Source organism: Electrona antarctica (genome assembly GCF_951216825.1).
Source record: "Electrona antarctica genome assembly, chromosome: 4".
NCBI lineage: Eukaryota > Metazoa > Chordata > Actinopteri > Myctophiformes > Myctophidae > Electrona > Electrona antarctica.
In genome coordinates this window covers 2,307,601-2,329,360 of record NC_136809.1, presented here as the reverse complement: position 1 = coordinate 2,329,360, position 21,760 = coordinate 2,307,601, and the positions used below count along the sequence as shown (strand labels likewise).

The 21,760-nt window shown below is 45.0% G+C and overlaps 1 protein-coding gene across 3 annotated transcripts in view; it reads left to right on the top strand.

Annotated features, from left to right (window-relative positions):
- LOC306921415 (protein disulfide-isomerase) overlaps nucleotides 1–20,472 on the top strand; it is a 94,362-nt gene extending 73,890 nt beyond the window's left edge. For all 3 annotated transcript variants that reach the window (XM_079498539.1, XM_079498537.1, XM_079498538.1), the window contains 5 exons: nucleotides 3,684–3,881; nucleotides 7,284–7,404; nucleotides 10,256–10,437; nucleotides 10,754–10,843; nucleotides 20,229–20,472. In XM_079498539.1, the coding sequence (XP_079354665.1) occupies nucleotides 3,684–3,881; nucleotides 7,284–7,404; nucleotides 10,256–10,437; nucleotides 10,754–10,843; nucleotides 20,229–20,312 (675 nt within the window). In that variant the 3' untranslated portion in view covers nucleotides 20,313–20,472. The remainder of the gene's footprint in view (nucleotides 1–3,683; nucleotides 3,882–7,283; nucleotides 7,405–10,255; nucleotides 10,438–10,753; nucleotides 10,844–20,228) is intronic.
- Nucleotides 20,473–21,760: the final 1,288 nt, after the last annotated feature.

Sequence of the window (21,760 nt, the reverse complement as noted above, 5' to 3'; positions counted from 1 at the left end):
AACATGCTCTAAAACTCCAGTCTTTCAGGCGACACTGGCACTACCTGCTTGTATTCCTGTTGGATCACCTCTGTGATCCGGTGGGACAGTCCAGCCTTCGACCGTGGTCTACCCGAGCACCCCTGCTAAAACACACAAAGCGCTGGTCCATCACTTTGTGGGCCTACGTGTGGCCCTGACAGACGACTCCAACGCTCTAGCGGGGCAGAGGGGTGACCAGCTATGTCTGCACACTTCATCCGTCTGCATGTGAAGCGCGGACAGAGCTCAATCACCTGATTGAGATGTGCCCCTGAGAGAAGGTTGGGTCGAGGTGTAAAACTACTCCATCACCCGGCCGAGCTTGTTATGGGTTGACAGAGCTCGCAACTCCCACATTTCTCCTTGCAGCCGTGACAGCCAACAAACTGCTGTCTTGAGTGACAGTATGTCAGGCTCACTGACTAAATGATTTTAAAGGGGGCTCCTCATAGAGCCTCCGGGGCTAACGGCCTGGCCCCCAAATGGGACTGGTGGGGCCCTAACCTGAGCTCCTCTGAGCCCCAGGGTGCCCTTCGGGAAATGTCCCCAGGTCACTGCAGTCTGCAGGGACATGCACTCCCGCTCAAGTCCGCCGGTCGGACAGTGGGCCAACAGACTGTTGAATCCATGTCCTGATGCGGAGCCCCGCACAATCAGCTGAGGATGGTGCTGGCTGCCACATGGATACCACACTGGTATAACCTGCTAGATGCGGACGGCATTGACACAGAGTCCGTCCCACAGATCTCAGATAGAGGGACATCTCGTCATCAGTGCATGGGCCACCAGGCCCTGCACGGATTGTGCCCACATCCCTGTTGGGGCTGGCCTGCCTGCCCACCTATATGCCTGCTAGATTGTTTCACAACCAAATGAGGGAGCCCAGTCTTGGAGACCATCTGCCTAAGACAGTTTGGCCCCTTAGAGGCCCTGACAGGGCCCAACAGTGACTGCAATCCTGCTTCACCACCCTGCTTAGGAGGGTGGGAAGGGTGCCACTCAACAGGCTGACTGGCTCGTACTCTGATCAGGCCGTATGGTAGAAGCAGGGATGGGTGCCAGCACCACCTAAACATTGCCATGTAGGAAGCGGCAGCATCCTTCATGCACTGATAGGGACATTCTTGTGGCTGACACTGCTAACAACAAGAATGCTGTCCTGCGAGAAGCCACCCAAGTGTCCACGCTTAACTGGCTCATGCCGCAAGGCAGACAGTACCACCTCCCGTGGGGGGGACTGCCGACCTAATGTGCGAGGGATTAACGGTGCGAGCACCCTTCAGTAACTGGGTGATCTTTGTGTTGCCCTTGTGTGGGACAGCGGTCCGCCGTGTCCCCAGGTCACCGGTGTAGCCCATTACCCCTGGATAAGGAGGGAGCTCACTCCGTGGCTCTGATAACCGGTTTCCACCACACACAATTACACCCAGGCGCTTAAACGGCCGTGCCGTAATAACCCTTATGGTGGTTCTGTTCACCCCTGACAGTCTCGTCACACTCTGCTGTGTGAACAGACGGAACTATACACGTTTACATACATGTAAACTGACACTGTGCCTGACCGTAAATGACAGATAATGCACTGGTCACATGTTCCGGGGAGCCGGGGGAACAAAGTGCACCGTGGTTGCCCTCAGCCCTAAGGGGCTGAGGGAGATCCGCCGACTGGGTCAGCTCCTCTGGGTTCTACCCCGCTGGCCGCCGCAGCGGTATACGGCCGCGATGATTAACCCGGAGTTTCTGCCGACGGGTCGGTTTCACTCCGGGTCTCACAACGCTTATGCAGCCAGGGAATCAAGGCTCCACCAACGGGGTCGGTTTCACACTTGAGACCCTTTGGCCACACCGCGCGCCGTCACAAGGTTTCCCCCAACGAGGTCAGGTTTCACCAGGGAGCGAACGCACGGACAAGACTGAGGCTTCCTCCGCCAGCGGGTTCGGCACTCAGCTTGTTTGCTGTTGTTATTATTTTGCTACGCGGCGCCCTGAGAGGAGTCGTCGAGACGACCGGCTCTCTTCTTACCTCCGGTAAGCGGACTGTGTGCCACGCAGCTGTATGTTGTTTATATATTGTTTAAGTGTCAAAACTGCTGAGATACACGAAACGTCTGCTCTCGTGGAAATCAAAAAATCGAAGTGGCCATGCCCAGACGGGGCTTAAATAGCCCGCTGATTGGCATCTGGGCAGGGCCACCATAGAAGATGTGTCTTAAAGAGATATCCACGGACACTGCCCCGTGGGGTCAGTTCCCGTACAAATTGAATAATTTGTAGTGGAGAGCCAGTCTCGAACACGATAGAGAACACCTGGACCTCTTTGGTGGGGACGTAACAACTACAAATAACACCTGGACCTCTTTGGTGGGGACGTAACAACTACAAATAACACCTGGACCTCTTTGGTGGGGACGTAACAACTACAAATAACACCTGGACCTCTTTGGTGGGGACGTAACGACTACAAATAACACCTGGACCTCTTTGGTGGGGACGTAACGACTACAAATAACACCTGGACCTCTTTGGTGGGGACGTAACAACTACAAATAACACCTGGACCTCTTTGGTGGGGACGTAACGACTACAAATAACACCTGGACCTCTTTGGTGGGGACGTAACGACTACAAATAACACCTGGACCTCTTTGGTGGGGACGTAACGACTACAAATAACACCTGGACCTCTTTGGTGGGGACGTAACGACTACAAATAACACCTGGACCTCTTTGGTGGGGACGTAACGACTACAAATAACACCTGGACCTCTTTGGTGGGGACGTAACGACTACAAATAACACCTGGACCTCTTTGGTGAGGACGTAACGACTACAAATAACACCTGGACCTCTTTGGTGGGGACGTAACAACTACAAATAACACCTGGACCTCTTTGGTGGGGACGTAACGACTACAAAGAAAGGTAAGAAAGCCTTTTAGTATGGAATTCTCCTTTAAGCATTATGTTATACTTTAGCTATTGGAAAATAGCAGATCTACAAGCTCATAGCGTGGCATCGAGTGAAGATTTGCTGCCAAAAACGACGTGTGTGTGTGTGTGTGTGTGTGTGTGTGTGTGTGTGTGTGTGTGTGTGTGTGTGTGTGTGTGTGTGTGTGTGTGTGTGTGTGTGTGTGTGTGTGTGTGTGTGTGTGTGTGTGTGTGTGTGTGTGTGTGGACATGTTTTGTAGACATAGCATATTAATATGCATAGTAAATTAGTAATACGTTCTTAGCTTACGCATGTTTCATGATAACTACTTTTTATGTATGTGATGTATTGCCATGCTTTTTGTTCTTACTTAATGTAAATCGCTCTGGATTAAGAGCGTCTGCTAAATTGTGTGCGTGTGCGTGTGCACGTGCGTGCGGTGGCATGCGCGCGCAAGTGTGTGTGTGTGAATGTGCACGTGCCGTGCATGCATGCGTGCCTGCGTGTCTTTGTGTGCGTGCGTGCGTTGCGTGCGTTGTGTGCGTGTCTGTGTGTGCGCTGCGTGTGTGTGCGTGTGTGCGTGCGTGTCTGTGTGTGCGTGCGTGCGTTGCGTGTGTGCGTGTGTGCGTGCGTTGCGTGTGTGCGTTGCGTGTGTGTGTGCGTTGCGTGCGTGCGTGCGTGCGTGCGTGCGTGCGTGTGTGTGTGTGTGTGTGTGCGTGCGTGCGTGCGTTCAGATTCTGTTCGTCCTGGTGGACGTGGACGAGACTCGTAACGGCAGACTGCTGGAGTACTTCCGGGTCCGCGAGGCCGACGCCCCCGTCATACGATTGGTCAACCTGACGGACCAGGTGACCTACCACCTGCCCTCTGATTCGCTGGACGCAGACGCCGTCAAAACCTTCTGTCGGAAATACCTGGACGGAAAAGCAGAGGTACGAAATGTGACCAATCAAATGAAGGCTTTGATGTTGTGACGGACCAATCAAATGAAGGCTTTGACGTTGTGACGGACCAATCAAATGAAGGCTTTGACGTTGTGACGGACCAATCAAATGAAGGCTTTGACGTTGTGACAGACCAATCAAATGAAGGCTTTGACGTTGTGACAGACCAATCAAATGAAGGCTTTGATGTTGTGACGGACCAATCAAATGAAGGCTTTGATGTTTTGACGGTTATTCTGTATACTCTATATGTATTCTGTGTACTCTATATGTATTCTGTATACTCTATATGTATTCTGTATACTCTATATGTATTCTGTATACTCTATATGTATTCTGTGTACTCTATATGTATTCTGTGTACTCTATATGTATTCTGTATACTCTATATGTATTCTGTGTACTCTATATGTATTCTGTATACTCTATATGTATTCTATGTATTCTGTATACTCTATATGTATTCTATGTATTCTGTGTACTCTATATGTATTCTGTATACTCTATATGTATTCTGTATACTCTATATGTATTCTGTGTATTCTATATGTATTCTGTATACTCTATATGTATTCTATGTATTCTGTATACTCTATATGTATTCTGTATACTCTATATGTATTCTGTGTACTCTATATGTATTCTGTATACTCTATATGTATTCTATGTATTCTGTATACTCTATATGTATTCTGTATACTCTATATGTATTCTGTGTACTCTATATGTATTCTGTATACTCTATATGTATTCTATGTATTCTGTATACTCTATATGTATTCTGTATACTCTATATGTATTCTGTATACTCTATATGTATTCTGTATACTCTATATGTATTCTGTGTACTCTATATGTATTCTGTATACTCTATATGTATTCTGTGTACTCTATATGTATTCTGTGTACTCTATATGTATTCTGTATACTCTATATGTATTCTGTGTACTCTATATGTATTCTGTGTACTCTATATGTATTCTGTATACTCTATATGTATTCTGTATACTCTATATGTATTCTGTATACTCTATATGTATTCTGTATACTCTTCTGTGTACTCTATATGTATTCTGTATACTCTATGTGTATTCTGTATACTCTATATGTATTCTGTATACTCTATATGTATTCTGTGTACTCTATATGTATTCTGTGTACTCTATGTGTATTCTGTATACTCTATATGTATTCTGTATACTCTATGTATTCTGTATACTCTATATGTATTCTGTATACTCTTCTGTATACTCTATATGTATTCTGTATACTCTTCTGTGTACTCTATATGTATTCTGTGTACTCTATATGTATTCTGTGTACTCTATATGTATTCTGTATACTCTATATGTATTCTGTATACTCTGTATACTCTTCTGTATACTCTATATGTATTCTGTATACTCTTCTGTGTACTCTATATGTATTCTGTGTACTCTATATGTATTCTGTATACTCTATATGTATTCTGTGTACTCTATATGTATTCTGTATACTCTATATGTATTCTGTGTACTCTATATGTATTCTGTATACTCTATGTATTCTGTATACTCTATATGTATTCTGTATACTCTTCTGTATACTCTATATGTATTCTGTATACTCTTCTGTGTACTCTATATGTATTCTGTGTACTCTATATGTATTCTGTATACTCTATATGTATTCTGTGTACTCTATATGTATTCTGTATACTCTATATGTATTCTGTGTACTCTATATGTATTCTGTGTACTCTATATGTATTCTGTATACTCTATATGTATTCTGTGTACTCTATATGTATTCTGTGTACTCTATATGTATTCTGTGTACTCTATATGTATTCTGTATACTCTATGTATTCTGTATACTCTATATGTATTCTGTATACTCTATATGTATTCTGTGTACTCTATATGTATTCTGTATACTCTATATGTATTCTGTATACTCTATATGTATTCTGTATACTCTATATGTATTCTGTATACTCTATATGTATTCTGTATACTCTTCTGTATACTCTATATGTATTCTGTATACTCTTCTGTGTACTCTATATGTATTCTGTGTACTCTATATGTATTCTGTGTACTCTATATGTATTCTGTGTACTCTATATGTATTCTGTGTACTCTATATGTATTCTGTATACTCTATGTGTATTCTGTATACTCTATATGTATTCTGTATACTCTATATGTATTCTGTATACTCTATATGTATTCTGTATACTCTATATGTATTCTGTATACTCTATATGTATTCTGTATACTCTATATGTATTCTGTGTACTCTATATGTATTCTGTATACTCTATATGTATTCTGTGTACTCTATATGTATTCTGTATACTCTATATGTATTCTGTGTACTCTATATGTATTCTGTGTACTCTATATGTATTCTGTATACTCTATATGTATTCTATGTATTCTGTATACTCTATATGTATTCTGTATACTCTATATGTATTCTGTATACTCTATATGTATTCTGTATACTCTATATGTATTATGTATACTCTATATGTATTCTGTATACTCTATATGTATTCTGTATACTCTATATGTATTCTGTATACTCTATATGTATTCTGTATACTCTATATGTATTATGTATACTCTATATGTATTCTGTATACTCTATATGTATTCTGTATACTCTATATGTATTCTGTATACTCTATATGTATTCTATGTATTCTGTATACTCTATATGTATTCTGTATACTCTATATGTATTATGTATACTCTATATGTATTCTGTATACTCTATATGTATTATGTATACTCTATATGTATTATGTATACTCTATATGTATTCTGTATACTCTATATGTATTATGTATACTCTATATGTATTCTGTATACTCTATATGTATTCTGTGTACTCTATATGTATTCTGTGTACTCTATATGTATTCTGTATACTCTATATGTATTCTGTATACTCTATGTGTATTCTGTATACTCTATGTGTATTCTGTATACTCTATATGTATTCTGTGTACTCTATATGTATTCTGTGTACTCTATATGTATTCTGTATACTCTATATGTATTCTGTATACTCTATATGTATTCTGTATACTCTATATGTATTCTGTATACTCTATATGTATTCTGTGTACTCTATATGTATTCTGTATACTCTATGTGTATTCTGTATACTCTATATATACAGAATGTATCCTCTCCCGTCTTTCCAGTGGCCTCGATAACCCTGATCGATAAGGTGATCGTTATCAATAAAACAATTAACGAACTCTAGTAGCCAAAGTCAAAACAGCCACTTATGACACCACGTGTATCTCCTTATGACATCACTATCTATTTTGTGTGCGTGCGTGCGTGCGTGCGTGCGTGCGTGCGTGCGTGCGTGCGTGTGTGTGTGTGCGTCCAGCCTAAACTCTCCAGCGAGCCTCTCCCAGAGGACTGGGATCAGCGTCCGGTCAAACAGCTGGTTGGAACGAACATGGAGAAGGTCGCCTTTAACCCCAACAAGACCGTGTTCGTCTTATTCTGTACGTATTCCACCTTATCCTGAAACACACTCACTCCAGAGGGCCACTTTAGTTCCACACTCACTCCAGAGGGCCACTATAGTTCCACACTCACTCCAGAGGGCCACTTTAGTTCCACACTCACTCCAGAGGGCCACTTTAGTTCCACACTCACTCCAGAGGGCCACTATAGTTCCACACTCACTCCAGAGGGCCACTTTAGTTCCACACTCACTCCAGAGGGCCACTATAGTCCCACACTCACTCCAGAGGGCCACTATAGTCCCACACTCACTCCAGAGGGCCACTTTAGTTCCACACTCACTCCAGAGGGCCACTTTAGTTCCACACTCACTCCAGAGGGCCACTATAGTTCCACACTCACTCCAGAGGGCCACTTTAGTTCCACACTCACTCCAGAGGGCCACTTTAGGTCCACACTCACTCCAGAGGGCCACTTTAGTTCCACACTCACTCCAGAGGGCCACTTTAGTTCCACACTCACTCCAGAGGGCCACTATAGTCCCACACTCACTCCAGAGGGCCACTTTAGTCCCACACTCACTCCAGAGGGCCACTTTAGTCCCACACTCACTCCAGAGGGCCACTTTAGTTCCACACTCACTCCAGAGGGCCACTTTAGTTCCACACTCACTCCAGAGGGCCACTATAGTTCCACACTCACTCCAGAGGGCCACTTTAGTTCCACACTCACTCCAGAGGGCCACTTTAGTTCCACACTCACTCCAGAGGGCCACTTTAGTTCCACACTCACTCCAGAGGGCCACTTTAGTTCCACACTCACTCCAGAGGGCCACTTTAGTTCCACACTCACTCCAGAGGGCCACTTTAGTTCCACACTCACTCCAGAGGGCCACTTTAGTCCCACACTCACTCCAGAGGGCCACTATAGTCCCACACTCACTCCAGAGGGCCACTTTAGTTCCACACTCACTCCAGAGGGCCACTTTAGTTCCACACTCACTCCAGGGGGCCACTTTAGTTCCACACTCACTCCAGAGGGCCACTATAGTTCCACACTCACTCCAGAGGGCCACTATAGTTCCACACTCACTCCAGAGGGCCACTTTAGTTCCACACTCACTCCAGAGGGCCACTTTAGTTCCACACTCACTCCAGAGGGCCACTATAGTCCCACACTCACTCCAGGGGGCCACTTTAGTTCCACACTCACTCCAGAGGGCCACTTTAGTTCCACACTCACTCCAGAGGGCCACTATAGTTCCACACTCACTCCAGAGGGCCACTATAGTTCCACACTCACTCCAGAGGGCCACTATAGTTCCACACTCACTCCAGAGGGCCACTTTAGTTCCACACTCACTCCAGAGGGCCACTTTAGTTCCACACTCACTCCAGAGGGCCACTTTAGTTCCACACTCACTCCAGAGGGCCACTATAGTTACACACTCACTCCAGAGGGCCACTTTAGTCCCACACTCACTCCAGAGGGCCACTTTAGTCCCACACTCACTCCAGAGGGCCACTTTAGTCCCACACTCACTCCAGATGGCCACTTTAGTTCCACACTCACTCCAGAGGGCCACTATAGTTCCACACTCACTCCAGAGGGCCACTTTAGTTCCACACTCACTCCAGAGGGCCACTTTAGTTCCACACTCACTCCAGAGGGCCACTTTAGTTCCACACTCACTCCAGAGGGCCACTTTAGTTCCACACTCACTCCAGAGGGCCACTTTAGTTACACACTCACTCCAGAGGGCCACTTTAGTTCCACACTCACTCCAGAGGGCCACTTTAGTTCCACACTCACTCCAGAGGGCCACTTTAGTTCCACACTCACTCCAGAGGGCCACTTTAGTTCCACACTCACTCCAGAGGGCCACTATAGTCCCACACTCACTCCAGGGGGCCACTTTAGTTCCACACTCACTCCAGAGGGCCACTTTAGTCCCACACTCACTCCAGAGGGCCACTATAGTCCCACACTCACTCCAGAGGGCCACTTTAGTTCCACACTCACTCCAGAGGGCCACTTTAGTTCCACACTCACTCCAGAGGGCCACTATAGTTCCACACTCACTCCAGAGGGCCACTATAGTTCCACACTCACTCCAGAGGGCCACTATAGTTCCACACTCACTCCAGAGGGCCACTATTGTTCCACACTCACTCCAGAGGGCCACTATAGTCCCACACTCACTCCAGAGGGCCACTATAGTCCCACACTCACTCCAGAGGGCCACTATAGTCCCACACTCACTCCAGAGGGCCACTATAGTTCCACACTCACTCCAGAGGGCCACTATAGACGAATTCAGAAACGGGTCTCATGGTCGCAGCTTACGTATTTCCTGTAGGCGGACTCGACGTAGCTGCTGGGTTTAAACCCTCACCAGGCGCAGCTCTTCTACTACAGTGAACAGCAGAGTGACTGATGTTAGTCTGACTCAAACGTTACTCTTTTACCTGCTTTTTACTAACACTAACATTACAAAGATGCCCAGAACATCAGGATGAACCTGTGTAGTTTATGGCTGCTCCAACAGTAGTGGCAACATTAAAAAAAACGGAATGTCAAAATATCCACCGCGGTGGCTGAGACCAGAGCCATAGAGTAATGGTTGAGACAAAGCAGTGAAAGGTCCTGCAAGATACATAACGTCAGTCTTACCCAATACCCAATCTTTCTGTTTTAGGAACACAAGGCTGCTGTACTTTATACCTCATACTTTAAATGCTTAGCATGAGGTATAAAGTACAGCAGCCTTGTGTTAGCTGCTCAATAGTTAGAATGCAGACGACACATTTCACATATGTGCAAAATATACCCTGGAAAAAATGACACCCTCTCCCCATGCGTGCGTGCGTGCGTGCGTGCGTATTTCAGACCTCCCCTACAGTAAGGAGTCTCGGGGCTTGTTCCCGCTGTGGGAGGAGCTAGCCTCGGCCTATCAGGACAGAGAGGAAGTGGTCATCGCTCGCATCGACGCCTCGGCCAATGACATCGACCTGATGATGCAAGACCGCTACCCGTCGCTCCGCCTCTTCCCTGCTCTCTACTCTGAGAGGGTAAAACATTAAGCCCCGCCTCTTTCCAACATTAAGCCCCACCTTTTTCCAACATTAAGCCCCGCCTCTTTCCAACATTAAGCCTCTTAATGAACTTTTAATCTGTTTAAATCAACCTCTTCATACAGGAAAGGATTCCAAATAAGCCAGCTGGCTTCTTCCTTTCCTTGCATTGTATTTTTGTTCTTCGATGTTATTGTCTATTTCTTATACTATGTGCTAAATAAATAAACCTAAACCTAAATGCGGGCCTGTGTTTTGCACAGCACTGTAATGTTGTAATGTGTGTGTGTGTGTGTGTGTGTGTGTCCACCAGGTGGTGCTCTACACCGGTAAAAGGAACGTGAAAGACATGATGAAGTTTGTAGAGAAAGAGATGAAGAAAGCCAAGAAGGACCGAGTGAAGGTATCGTTGTTTACGTCACTGTTGTTTACGTCACTGTTGTTTACATCACTGTTGTTTACGTCACTGTTGTTTACGTCACTGTTGTTTACGTCACTGTTGTTTACGTCACTGTTGTTTACGTCACTGTTGTTTACGTCACTGTTGTTTACATCACTGTTGTTTACGTCACTGTTGTTTACGTCACTGTTGTTTACATCACTGTTGTTTACGTCACTGTTGTTTACATCACTGTTGTTTACGTCACTGTTGTTTACATCACTGTTGTTTACGTCACTGTTGTTTACGTCACTGTTGTTTACGTCACTGTTGTTTACGTCACTGTTGTTTACATCACTGTTGTTTACGTCACTGTTGTTTACATCACTGTTGTTTACGTCACTGTTGTTTACGTCACTGTTGTTTACATCACTGTTGTTTACGTCACTGTTGTTTACATCACTGTTGTTTACGTCACTGTTGTTTACATCACTGTTGTTTACGTCACTGTTGTTTACATCACTGTTGTTTACGTCACTGTTGTTTACGTCACTGTTGTTTACATCACTGTTGTTTACGTCACTGTTGTTTACGTCACTGTTGTTTTCGTCACTGTTGTTTACGTCACTGTTGTTTTCGTCACTGTTGTTTTCGTCACTGTTGTTTTCGTCGACTAAAACCAAGACGAGAAATGTCCGTCGACTACCTTTTCTTCACTGACGAAACTACATGGAAACTAAATGAAAACTAAGCTACGACTAAAACTAAGACTAAATATGTTGACAATTTCGTCAACAGATAAAAACTAGACTAAAATGTTAGGAAGGATCCAGTATAAGTCATTTTACACTTGGTTGCACGCTGAAAATAGCCGATCTACAAGCTCACAACGTGTCACTGTTGTTGTTTACATCATATCAGTGTTGTTTTTGGCAGGAAATATCTATTTTAGTTTTAGTCATAGTCTCTTGACTTAGTTTTAGGGGCGATTTGCACTATGGTCCCGGGTGCGCACTCGGGACCACTTTGCAGATGTTGTGGTAGTGTGAATAATGAATTGCATTTTTATAGCGCTTTTCCAAGTGCTCAAAGTGCTTTACAATGGTTCATTCATTCAGCGGCGAACAGTCGACGCCAGCGTCCTCACTTCCCACATTCACACACCAATGGTGGCAAGCTTACACCGACCGACTCATTGGAGGCAATGTAGGGTTCAATGTCTTGCCCAAGGACACTTCGACATGTGGACAAGAGGAGCCGGGATTCGAACCGCCGACCCAGGGATCATTGGACGACCTGCTCTACCTCCTGAGCCACAGCCGCCCCGGCGTACCGTTCCCGGGAGCAGGCAGGCTGACAGTGAAGTAGTATAACGGCAAAGAGCCAAAAGAGGCAATGCAATGCAGTGTGTCTGGATTTATTGGAGACAATGTCGCAGAGTTGATGGTCAGTGTCCGTGTGCACCAGCCATCAAGCACAACGCCATCTGGAGGATTAAAGTGTGTTATGCAAGTGTACCCGGGTGCGCTGTTGAATCTCGGGCAATGTGTATTCGGCAACCGTATTCGGAAACGGTTCCAATGAAACGGATTCAGTCCCTCTCAGTGTGAATCGCCTACCAGTCACATTTTAGTCACCTGGAATGTTTTAGTGTTTTAGTTTTTGTGTTAGTGTTAGTCGACTAAATATTATAAGATTTTAGTCGACTAAATCTACAGTTGATTTATTTTGACGGGCTTTGATGCCGTCGAAATGACTGATTTTACCACTTGCTGAAAATAGTAGATCTATAAGCTCACAACACGTCGCAACGCAACGCGGTGTGAGCTTGTAGATCTGCTATTTTCAGCATGCAACTAATTGTAAAATGACTTATACTGGATCTCTTGTCCACTAGTCCCTTCCTAACATTTTAGTCTAGTTTTTATTTGTTGACGTAATTGTCAATATATTTAGTCTTAGTTTTAGTCATCGTAGCTTAGTTTCCATTTAGTTTTCGTCAGTGAAAAAAAGGTAGTCGACGAACATTTTTCGTCTTAGTTTTAGTCGACGAAAACAACACTGGAATCATATATAGTTTATTAGACAGGTGCAATTATGGTTTGACCCCAAAAAAATTGCAACAGAAGGTTTCTCAACTGTTTTGTGTAGTATTAGGTGTCCTTAATAACATACTAAAAGTTTACCAAAGTTTGACCATGCGAAAGGTGTCATTTTCAAGATGGCCGCCGCCAGTTCTTAAAAGACCATTACTCATCCATTATTCATCCTAGACAAGTAATTTTGGTGTCTAACCCTATGTTTTAGTTATGTAGGAATCCAATTAGCTTATATAAATTAGAGTTATGATTATAATAACTAGTGTATTTGAAAAAGTGGTTATAAGGTGGTTATAAGTGGTTTTAAAGGTTCAAAATGAACGCTTTCCAATATAAATTTACATTTATCCTTTTTCCACGTGCCATAATGCCCATCATTGGTGATTTTACTTGTAATTCAAATTATGTTGAAGCTTTCAACAATTTACTTAAGGAATAAATGCATTATTACTGTGTGGTACTGTGAAATTAGTCAAAACAGGGGCGCCACGTGAAGGCTCAGTACTGCTAACCCCTATTTTTTTTGCTTTTTTCATACTACACCATTCTATTTCATGGTTTCTGACCATGAGAGACTCAATGGAATACCTATTTTTATTATTGGGTGTGTCTGGACCCTTATTGTGCATATTTACAAGATGGTGGCTACCCGAAATAGTGCTTTACCATGATTTCTACCATGATTGTTGACTGTTTTGGCAAACACAAGCAATATTAATCCATTGGCTAAGATTCATGGCACAGAAGGAACATATTTTCTTGAGCTTGCATATTGTCAAAATGGCTGTAAACATGAAAAAGAAAAGAGACATTACATTTCCTGTCAGATCCTATTACCCAGGGGGGCAAACCACCCCTTTTTGGATACCTGCATTTGCCATAACATCAAAGGTTGACCACCAGAAATATCTATGACCCAATAGAATCACAACCTATATGGACACACCGGTCAATTTCTTTGCTGGAAATGCAATATGGCCACCACAATATTAGCCCCCATTAGCCTATAATGCGGGTGAATAGGGCAACATTTTTAACTGAGGGATATTTCCACGAAACTTCACAGGTTGATCAAATATATGAATACCATAATGGTTTGTATTGGAAGTTTCCATGATATCCAATATGGCCACCACAATACTAGCACCCAGAAAATAGGTTTGGCTTCTGAACCAGATCATGGTAGAAATCATGGTAAAGCACTATTTCGGGTAGCCACCATCTTGTAAATATGCACAATAAGGGTCCAGACACACCCAATAATAAAAATAGGTATTCCATTGAGTCTCTCATGGTCAGAAACCATTAAATAGACACCGAGTTTGCATTTCTAGCTCATCTGGTTCAGAAGTTGGAGCCAAAACCTATTTTCTTGGTGCTAATATTGTGGCGGCCATATTAAATTTCATGGAAACTTGCAATACAAAATGTTTTCGTATTCATATCATTGATCAACCTGAGAAGTTTCGTGGAAATATCTCTCAGTTTTAAATTTTGCCCTATTCACCCCCCATTATAACTAATAGGGGCTAATATTGGGGGCGGCCATATTGGACTTTCGCAACAAAATTGACCGAGTTGTCCATATAGGTTGTGATCCTAGGGGGTCATAGATATTATTTCTGGTGGACAACTTTGTATGTTATGACAAATGCAGGTCAACCCCCTTTGTTTTAATAGAGTCAAATATAAAATATTGGATTTCACAATGATCTGATTCTATCTCTGCCATTTTGACAAGTCCAATGGATTCACAGGCCTCAAAAACATAGGGTTAGACACAAAAAATACTTGTCTACGATAAATAATGAAGGAGTTAGGCTATTTTAATGATATTTTGGCCATCTTGGACGCCATCTTGAAAATAACACCTTTCGCATGGTCAAACTTTGGTAAACTTTTAGTATGTTATTAAGGACACCTAATACTACACAAAACAGTTGAGAAACCTTCTGTTGCAATTTTTTTAGGGTAAGGTGCCTTTTTTTCATATATGCCCTCACCTATATATTTATAAGTAGGGATGTCCCGATACACTTTTTTCGTTTCCGATCCGATCCCGATACCACAAGTTCTGTGTTATACCCCTGTGTGGGATCGGTGGTTGGACTGGCATAGTGTCGACCCCTTACCCCTGTGTGGGGTCGCTGGTTAGACTGGCATAGTGTCGACCCCTTACCCCTGTGTGGGATCGCTGGTTAGACTGGCATAGTGTCGACCCCTTACCCCTGTGTGGGATCGCTGGGTAGACTGGCATAGTGTCGACCCCTTACCCCTGTGTGGGATCGGTGGTTGGACTGCCATAGTGTCGACCCCTTACCCCTGTGTGGGATCGGTGGTTGGACTGGCATAGTGTCGACCCCTTACCCCTGTGTGGGATCGCTGGTTAGACTGGCATAGTGTCGACCCCTTACCCCTGTGTGGGATCGCTGGGTAGACTGGCATAGTGTCGACCCCTTACCCCTGTGTGGGATCGGTGGTTAGACTGCCATAGTGTCAACCCCTTACCCCTGTGTCGGATCGGTGGTTAGACTGCCATAGTGTCGACCCCTTACCCCTGTGTCGGATCGGTGGTTAGACTGCCATAGTGTCGACCCCTTACCCCTGTGTGGGATCGCTGGTTAGACTGGCATAGTGTCGACCCCTTACCCCTGTGTGGGATCGCTGGGTAGACTGGCATAGTGTCGACCCCTTACCCCTGTGTGGGATCGGTGGTTAGACTGCCATAGTGTCAACCCCTTACCCCTGTGTGGGATCGGTGGTTGGATTGACATAGTGTCGACCCCTTACCCCTGTGTGGGATCACTGGTTAGACTGGCATAGTGTCGACCCCTTACCCCTGTGTGGGATCGCTGGTTAGACTGGCATAGTGTCAACCCCTTACCCCTGTGTGGGATCGCTGGTTAGACTGCCATAGTGTCGACCCCTTACCCCTGTGTGGGATCGGTGGTTGGATTGACATAGTGTCGACCCCTTACCCCTGTGTGGGATCACTGGTTAGACTGGCATAGTGTCGACCCCTTACCCCTGTGTGGGATCGGTGGTTGGATTGACATAGTGTCGACCCCTTACCCCTGTGTGGGATCGGTGGTTGGATTGACATAGTGTCGACCCCTTACCCCTGTGTGGGATCACTGGTTAGACTGCCATAGTGTCAACCCCTTACCCCTGTGTGGGATCGGTGGTTGGATTGACATAGTGTCGACCCCTTACCCCTGTGTGGGATCACTGGTTAGACTGGCATAGTGTCGACCCCTTACCCCTGTGTGGGATCGCTGGTTAGACTGGCATAGTGTCAACCCCTTACCCCTGTGTGGGATCGCTGGTTAGACTGCCATAGTGTCGACCCCTTACCCCTGTGTGGGATCGGTGGTTAGACTGGCATAGTGTCGACCCCTTACCCCTGTGTGGGATCGCTGGTTAGACTGGCATAGTGTCAACCCCTTACCCCTGTGTGGGATCGCTGGTTAGACTGCCATAGTGTCGACCCCTTACCCCTGTGTGGGATCGCTGGTTAGACTGCCATAGTGTCGACCCCTTACCCCTGTGTGCGATCGCTGGTTAGACTGGCATAGTGTCAACCCCTTACCCCTGTGTGGGATCACTGGTTAGACTGCCATAGTGTCGACCCCTTACCCCCGTGTGGGATCGCTGGTTAGACTGGCATAGTGTCAACCCCTTACCCCTGTGTGGGATCGGTGGTTAGACTGGCATAGTGTCAACCCCTTACCCCTGTGTGGGATCGGTGGTTAGACTGCCATAGTGTCGACCCCTTACCCCTGTGTGGGATCGCTGGTTAGACTGGCATAGTGTCAACCCCTTACCCCTGTGTGGGATCGGTGGTTGGACTGGCATAGTGTCAACCCCTTACCCCTGTGTGGGATCGGTGGTTAGATTGACATAGTGTCAACCCCTTACCCCTGTGTGGGATCGCTGGGTAGACTGACATAGTGTCGACCCCTTACCCCTGTGTGGGATCGGTGGTTGGACTGCCATAGTGTCAACCCCTTACCCCTGTGTGGGATCGGTGGTTGGACTGGCATAGTGTCGACCCCTTACCCCTGTGTGGGATCGGTGGTTGGACTGGCATAGTGTCGACACCTTACCCCTGTGTGGGATCGGTGGTTGGACTGGCATAGTGTCGACCCCTTACCCCTGTGTGGGATCGCTGGTTAGACTGCCATAGTGTCAACCCCTTACCCCTGTGTGGGATCGCTGGTTAGACTGGCATAGTGTCAACCCCTTACCCCTGTGTGGGATCGCTGGTTAGACTGCCATAGTGTCGACCCCTTACCCCTGTGTGGGATCGCTGGTTAGACTGCCATAGTGTCGACCCCTTACCCCTGTGTGGGATCGCTGGTTAGACTGGCATAGTGTCGACCCCTTACCCCTGTGTGGGATCGCTGGTTAGACTGGTATAGTGTTTTGATTGATTGATTGAAGAATTTATTAACAGTTTGCAGAATTACAGTACATTTCAAGCACAAACTCAATACAAAGGCTGTTAACTGTGAGTGGACGACCCAATTAAGCATTACACTTGTTTCCAATAGGGTCCACCATGTTCAAATCATCAAAACATTTAGAGACGTACAAATAGACACTTCTATAGACAGAACAGGAATTCATCATAAAGGAGGTAAAAAGGGAAAAGAAACATATACAGTGAGGGGAAAAAAAGGGGTGGGCGGTGGGGGGGATTCACGTTCAGCTCTGTTAATTTGTTTGTTTTCCTTGGAGGAGCTGCGTTGGGTCCCCAAGTCGGCTCCGCGGCCGTACCTTGAGTTGGCTGTGTGGCCGTGACTGTCTCTTTTGTTGTCCTTGCGTTGGGTCCCCAAGTTGGCTCAGTGGCCATACCTTGAGTTGGCTGTGTGGCCGCGACCGTCTCTTGTGTTGTCCTTGCGTTCGTGTTTGAGGGATTCCGATTTTACAGGGGCCAGTTTCGAATTGCAGCCGTCCGTAGGTGCCCTTTGAGAGCGGTTTTGAAAGAGTCAAGGGATTCGCATGTCTTAATGACAGTTGGTAGGGCGTTCCACATTTTGGTGGCATAGGAGCGAAAATAATTTAGTCCCTTGTTTGTGCCGAATCTGGGTTGTACATGGTTCGTTGCACTCCCTCTGGTGTTGTGGGTGTGGTGTGGTGTGGTGTCGACCCCTTACCCCTGTGTGGGATCGCTGGTTAGACTGCCATAGTGTCGACCCCTTACCCCTGTGTGGGATCGCTGGTTAGACTGGCATAGTGTCGACCCCTTACCCCTGTGTGGGATCGCTGGTTAGACTGGCATAGTGTCGACCCCTTACCCCTGTGTGGGATCGCTGGTTAGACTGGCATAGTGTCGACCCCTTACCCCTGTGTGGGATCGCTGGTTAGACTGCCATAGTGTCGACCCCTTACTAGGGTTGGGTGACGATACGAATCTATCGTCAATCGCGAATGTACGAGTCCAATCGCCGAATATTTTTATTAGGCGATTTTTTGGGACGATTTCTTTCTTTTGGGCCGGGTGGAAAACCCCTCCTCCCGTTATAATGGTATGCTCCCAGTCCCCGCACCGCAGCATCGGGGAACACTCTGGCAGCCAGAGTAAAGGCTGGGAGGGACCGAGCCGAGGGAGGCTACTGTACTGTAGCCTACATGTTGTTTATGCTCCGGAGTCCAGACCCATGCAGTTTAATAATATACAGTCACAACAGAATGCACACTGCTGTCTCGTGTCTCATCACAATCCCAATGCGCCACCCGTGAAGTCGGGGGGAAAATAAAAAACAGGCTGCTAGTGTTAGTGTAGGCTCGGGGATCGTTAGCTTAGCGCTTAGCTTAGTGTGTAGCTACTGATTCAACCCACTGATTGAACTTCATCTCCGCCTGTAATCTAGGTTATTGTTTTATTGACAACGTGAACGAACCCCGACACCAGCGCTGCAAAAATAGACAGATCTACAAGCTCTCAACGCGTAGTGAACGGCGCTGCAAAAACAGGCAGGACGCGATGCCTTGAGAGCTTGTGGATCAGCCTCCCCGACGGTGCAGGGAGGCAAGAGTTCTCCGGGGAGGAGGAGAAGTTACCAGGGCAGGCTACATGTTGCTGCGGCTAACAACACTGTCACCAGCCAGTGGTTGTGATGTTAGCTTGGCTTGCAGCTGCTTGTCCGTTCCAACTTCACTTCATCTCCACCTGTAACTTATTTTTTATTTTGTTACCCTGGCTGCGCTGCTGCGCAGCTGCGCTGCAAAAATAGACGGATCTACAAGCTCTCAACGCGTAGCGAACGGCGCTGCAAAAACAGGCAGGACGCGGCGCCTTGAGAGCTTGTAGATCTGGCTTTTTTGCGACCTGTAGTGAGCTGTTCTCACTTTACTTTTATGACACGAATATATCGTCCATCGGCGATCTTTGGACAGACGATGGGCGATTGAAAACAATTGGCATATCGCCCAACCTTACCCCTTACCCCTGTGTGGGATCGCTGGTTAGACTGCCATAGTGTCGACCCCTTACCCCTGTGTGGGATCGCTGGTTAGACTGCCATAGTGTCGACCCCTTACCCCTGTGTGGGATCGCTGGTTAGACTGCCATAGTGTCGACCCCTTACCCCTGTGTGGGATCGCTGGTTAGACTGCCATAGTGTCGACCCCTTACCCCTGTGTGGGATCGCTGGTTAGACTGGCATAGTGTCGACCCCTTACCCCTGTGTGGGATCGGTGGTTGGACTGGCATAGTGTCGACCCCTTACCCCTGTGTGGGATCACTGGTTAGACTGGCATAGTGGGGACATCTCTAATTATAATGTACAGAATGTTATATTAACCCACTTCGTGCCATTGACCTAGATGTACTGTATGTCTGTTATTTAATGCTGCTACCCTTAACGCCATTGGCGTAGCCCTACGGCAATTGCGCTTTTATAGTGCATTCGATCGATCAAGTCATAATGCTACTTACATTAGCATCGGGTTGCTAGCTGGAGGCTAGACTTGAGAATGGGGACAACCAACTGGGACAAGTCCTAGACCGGAAGTAGGCAGAAATGCATTGGACTCAGGGCAACAGCCCAGCTTTAATGATCTTAAATCCCTTTATTTTAGATTGTTTTGTAGTAATAGTACAACATAAACATTTAATAGACTTTAGTTGTTAGCCTACTGTACAATACAGTTGTCATGTTGCACACATGCTTAAAATATAGCTCTTATTTGTGCCGCCCTCGTTGAAAACAATGTATTTCCAATGTATTTCTGTCTGTCTGTCTGTCTGTCTGTCTGTCTGTCTGTCTGTCTGTCTGTCTGTCTGTCTGTCTGTCTGTCTTCAGGAGGAGGAAGACAGGAGGAAGTACATTGAAGCCATGAAGGAGGAAGAGGAGAAGATGAAGAACAACACCAAGGACGAGCTCTGAGAGAGAGAGCGTGTGAGCTGACACTGAGCTGATTGCTGCATCATTCACGTGTAATTTAACTTAATGAAGTCTGCATTTCATTACAAAACGATGAGTCATCATATTCATTAACAAACAACATCATCATAATTATCCTCCCTGCATCGATCAACACAGCTGCATGTCATTGTTTGATTAAAACAAAATATTACAACTCTATATTGTGACAGTAATCATTGCTATAGAGTGTGTTCAGTAACAGTGTTAAATAGCTCTATAGTGACAGTAATCATTGCTATAGAGTGTGTTCAGTAACAGTGTTAAATAGCTCTATATTGGGACAGTAATCATTGCTATAGAGTGTGTTCAGTAACGGTGTTAAATAGCTCTATATTGGGACGGTAATCATTGCTATAGAGTGTGTTCAGTAACAGTGTTAAATAGCTCTATATTGGGACGGTAATCATTGCTATAGAGTGTGTTCAGTAACAGTGTTAAATAGCTCTATATTGTGACAGTAATCATTGCTATAGAGTGTGTTCAGTAACAGTGTTAAATAGCTCTATATTGTGACAGTAATCATTGCTATAGAGTGTGTTCAGTAACAGTGTTAAATAGCTCTATATTGGGACAGTAATCATAGTGTGTGTTCAGTAACAGTGTTAAATAGCTCTATATTGGGACAGTAATCATTGCTATAGAGTGTTCAGTAACAGTGTTAAATAGCTCTATAGTGACAGTAATCATTGCTATAGAGTGTGTTCAGTAACAGTGTTAAATAGCTCTATATTGGGACAGTAATCATTGCTATAGAGTGTGTTCAGTAACAGTGTTAAATAGCTCTATATTGTGACAGTAATCATTGCTATAGAGTGTGTTCAGTAACAGTGTTAAATAGCTCTATATAATCATTGCTATAGAGTGTGTTCAATAACAGTGTTAAATAGCTCTATATTGTGACAGTAATCATTGCTATAGAGTGTGTTCAGTAACAGTGTTAAATAGCTCTATATTGTGACAGTAATCATTGCTATAGAGTGTGTTCAGTAACAGTGTTAAATAGCTCTATATTGTGACAGTAATCATTGCTATAGAGTGTTCAGTAACAGTGTTAAATAGCTCTATATTGGGACAGTAATCATTGCTATAGAGTGTTCAGTAACAGTGTTAAATAGCTCTATATTGGGACAGTAATCATTGCTATAGAGTGTGTTCAGTAACAGTGTTAAATAGCTCTATATAATCATTGCTATAGAGTGTGTTCAGTAACAGTGTTAAATAGCTCTATATAATCATTGCTATAGAGTGTGTTCAGTAACAGTGTTAAATAGCTCTATATAATCATTGCTATAGTGTGTTCAGTAACAGTGTTAAATAGCTCTATATAATCATTGCTATAGTGTGTTCAGTAACAGTGTTAAATAGCTCTATATAATCATTGCTATAGTGTGTTCAGTAACAGTGTTAAA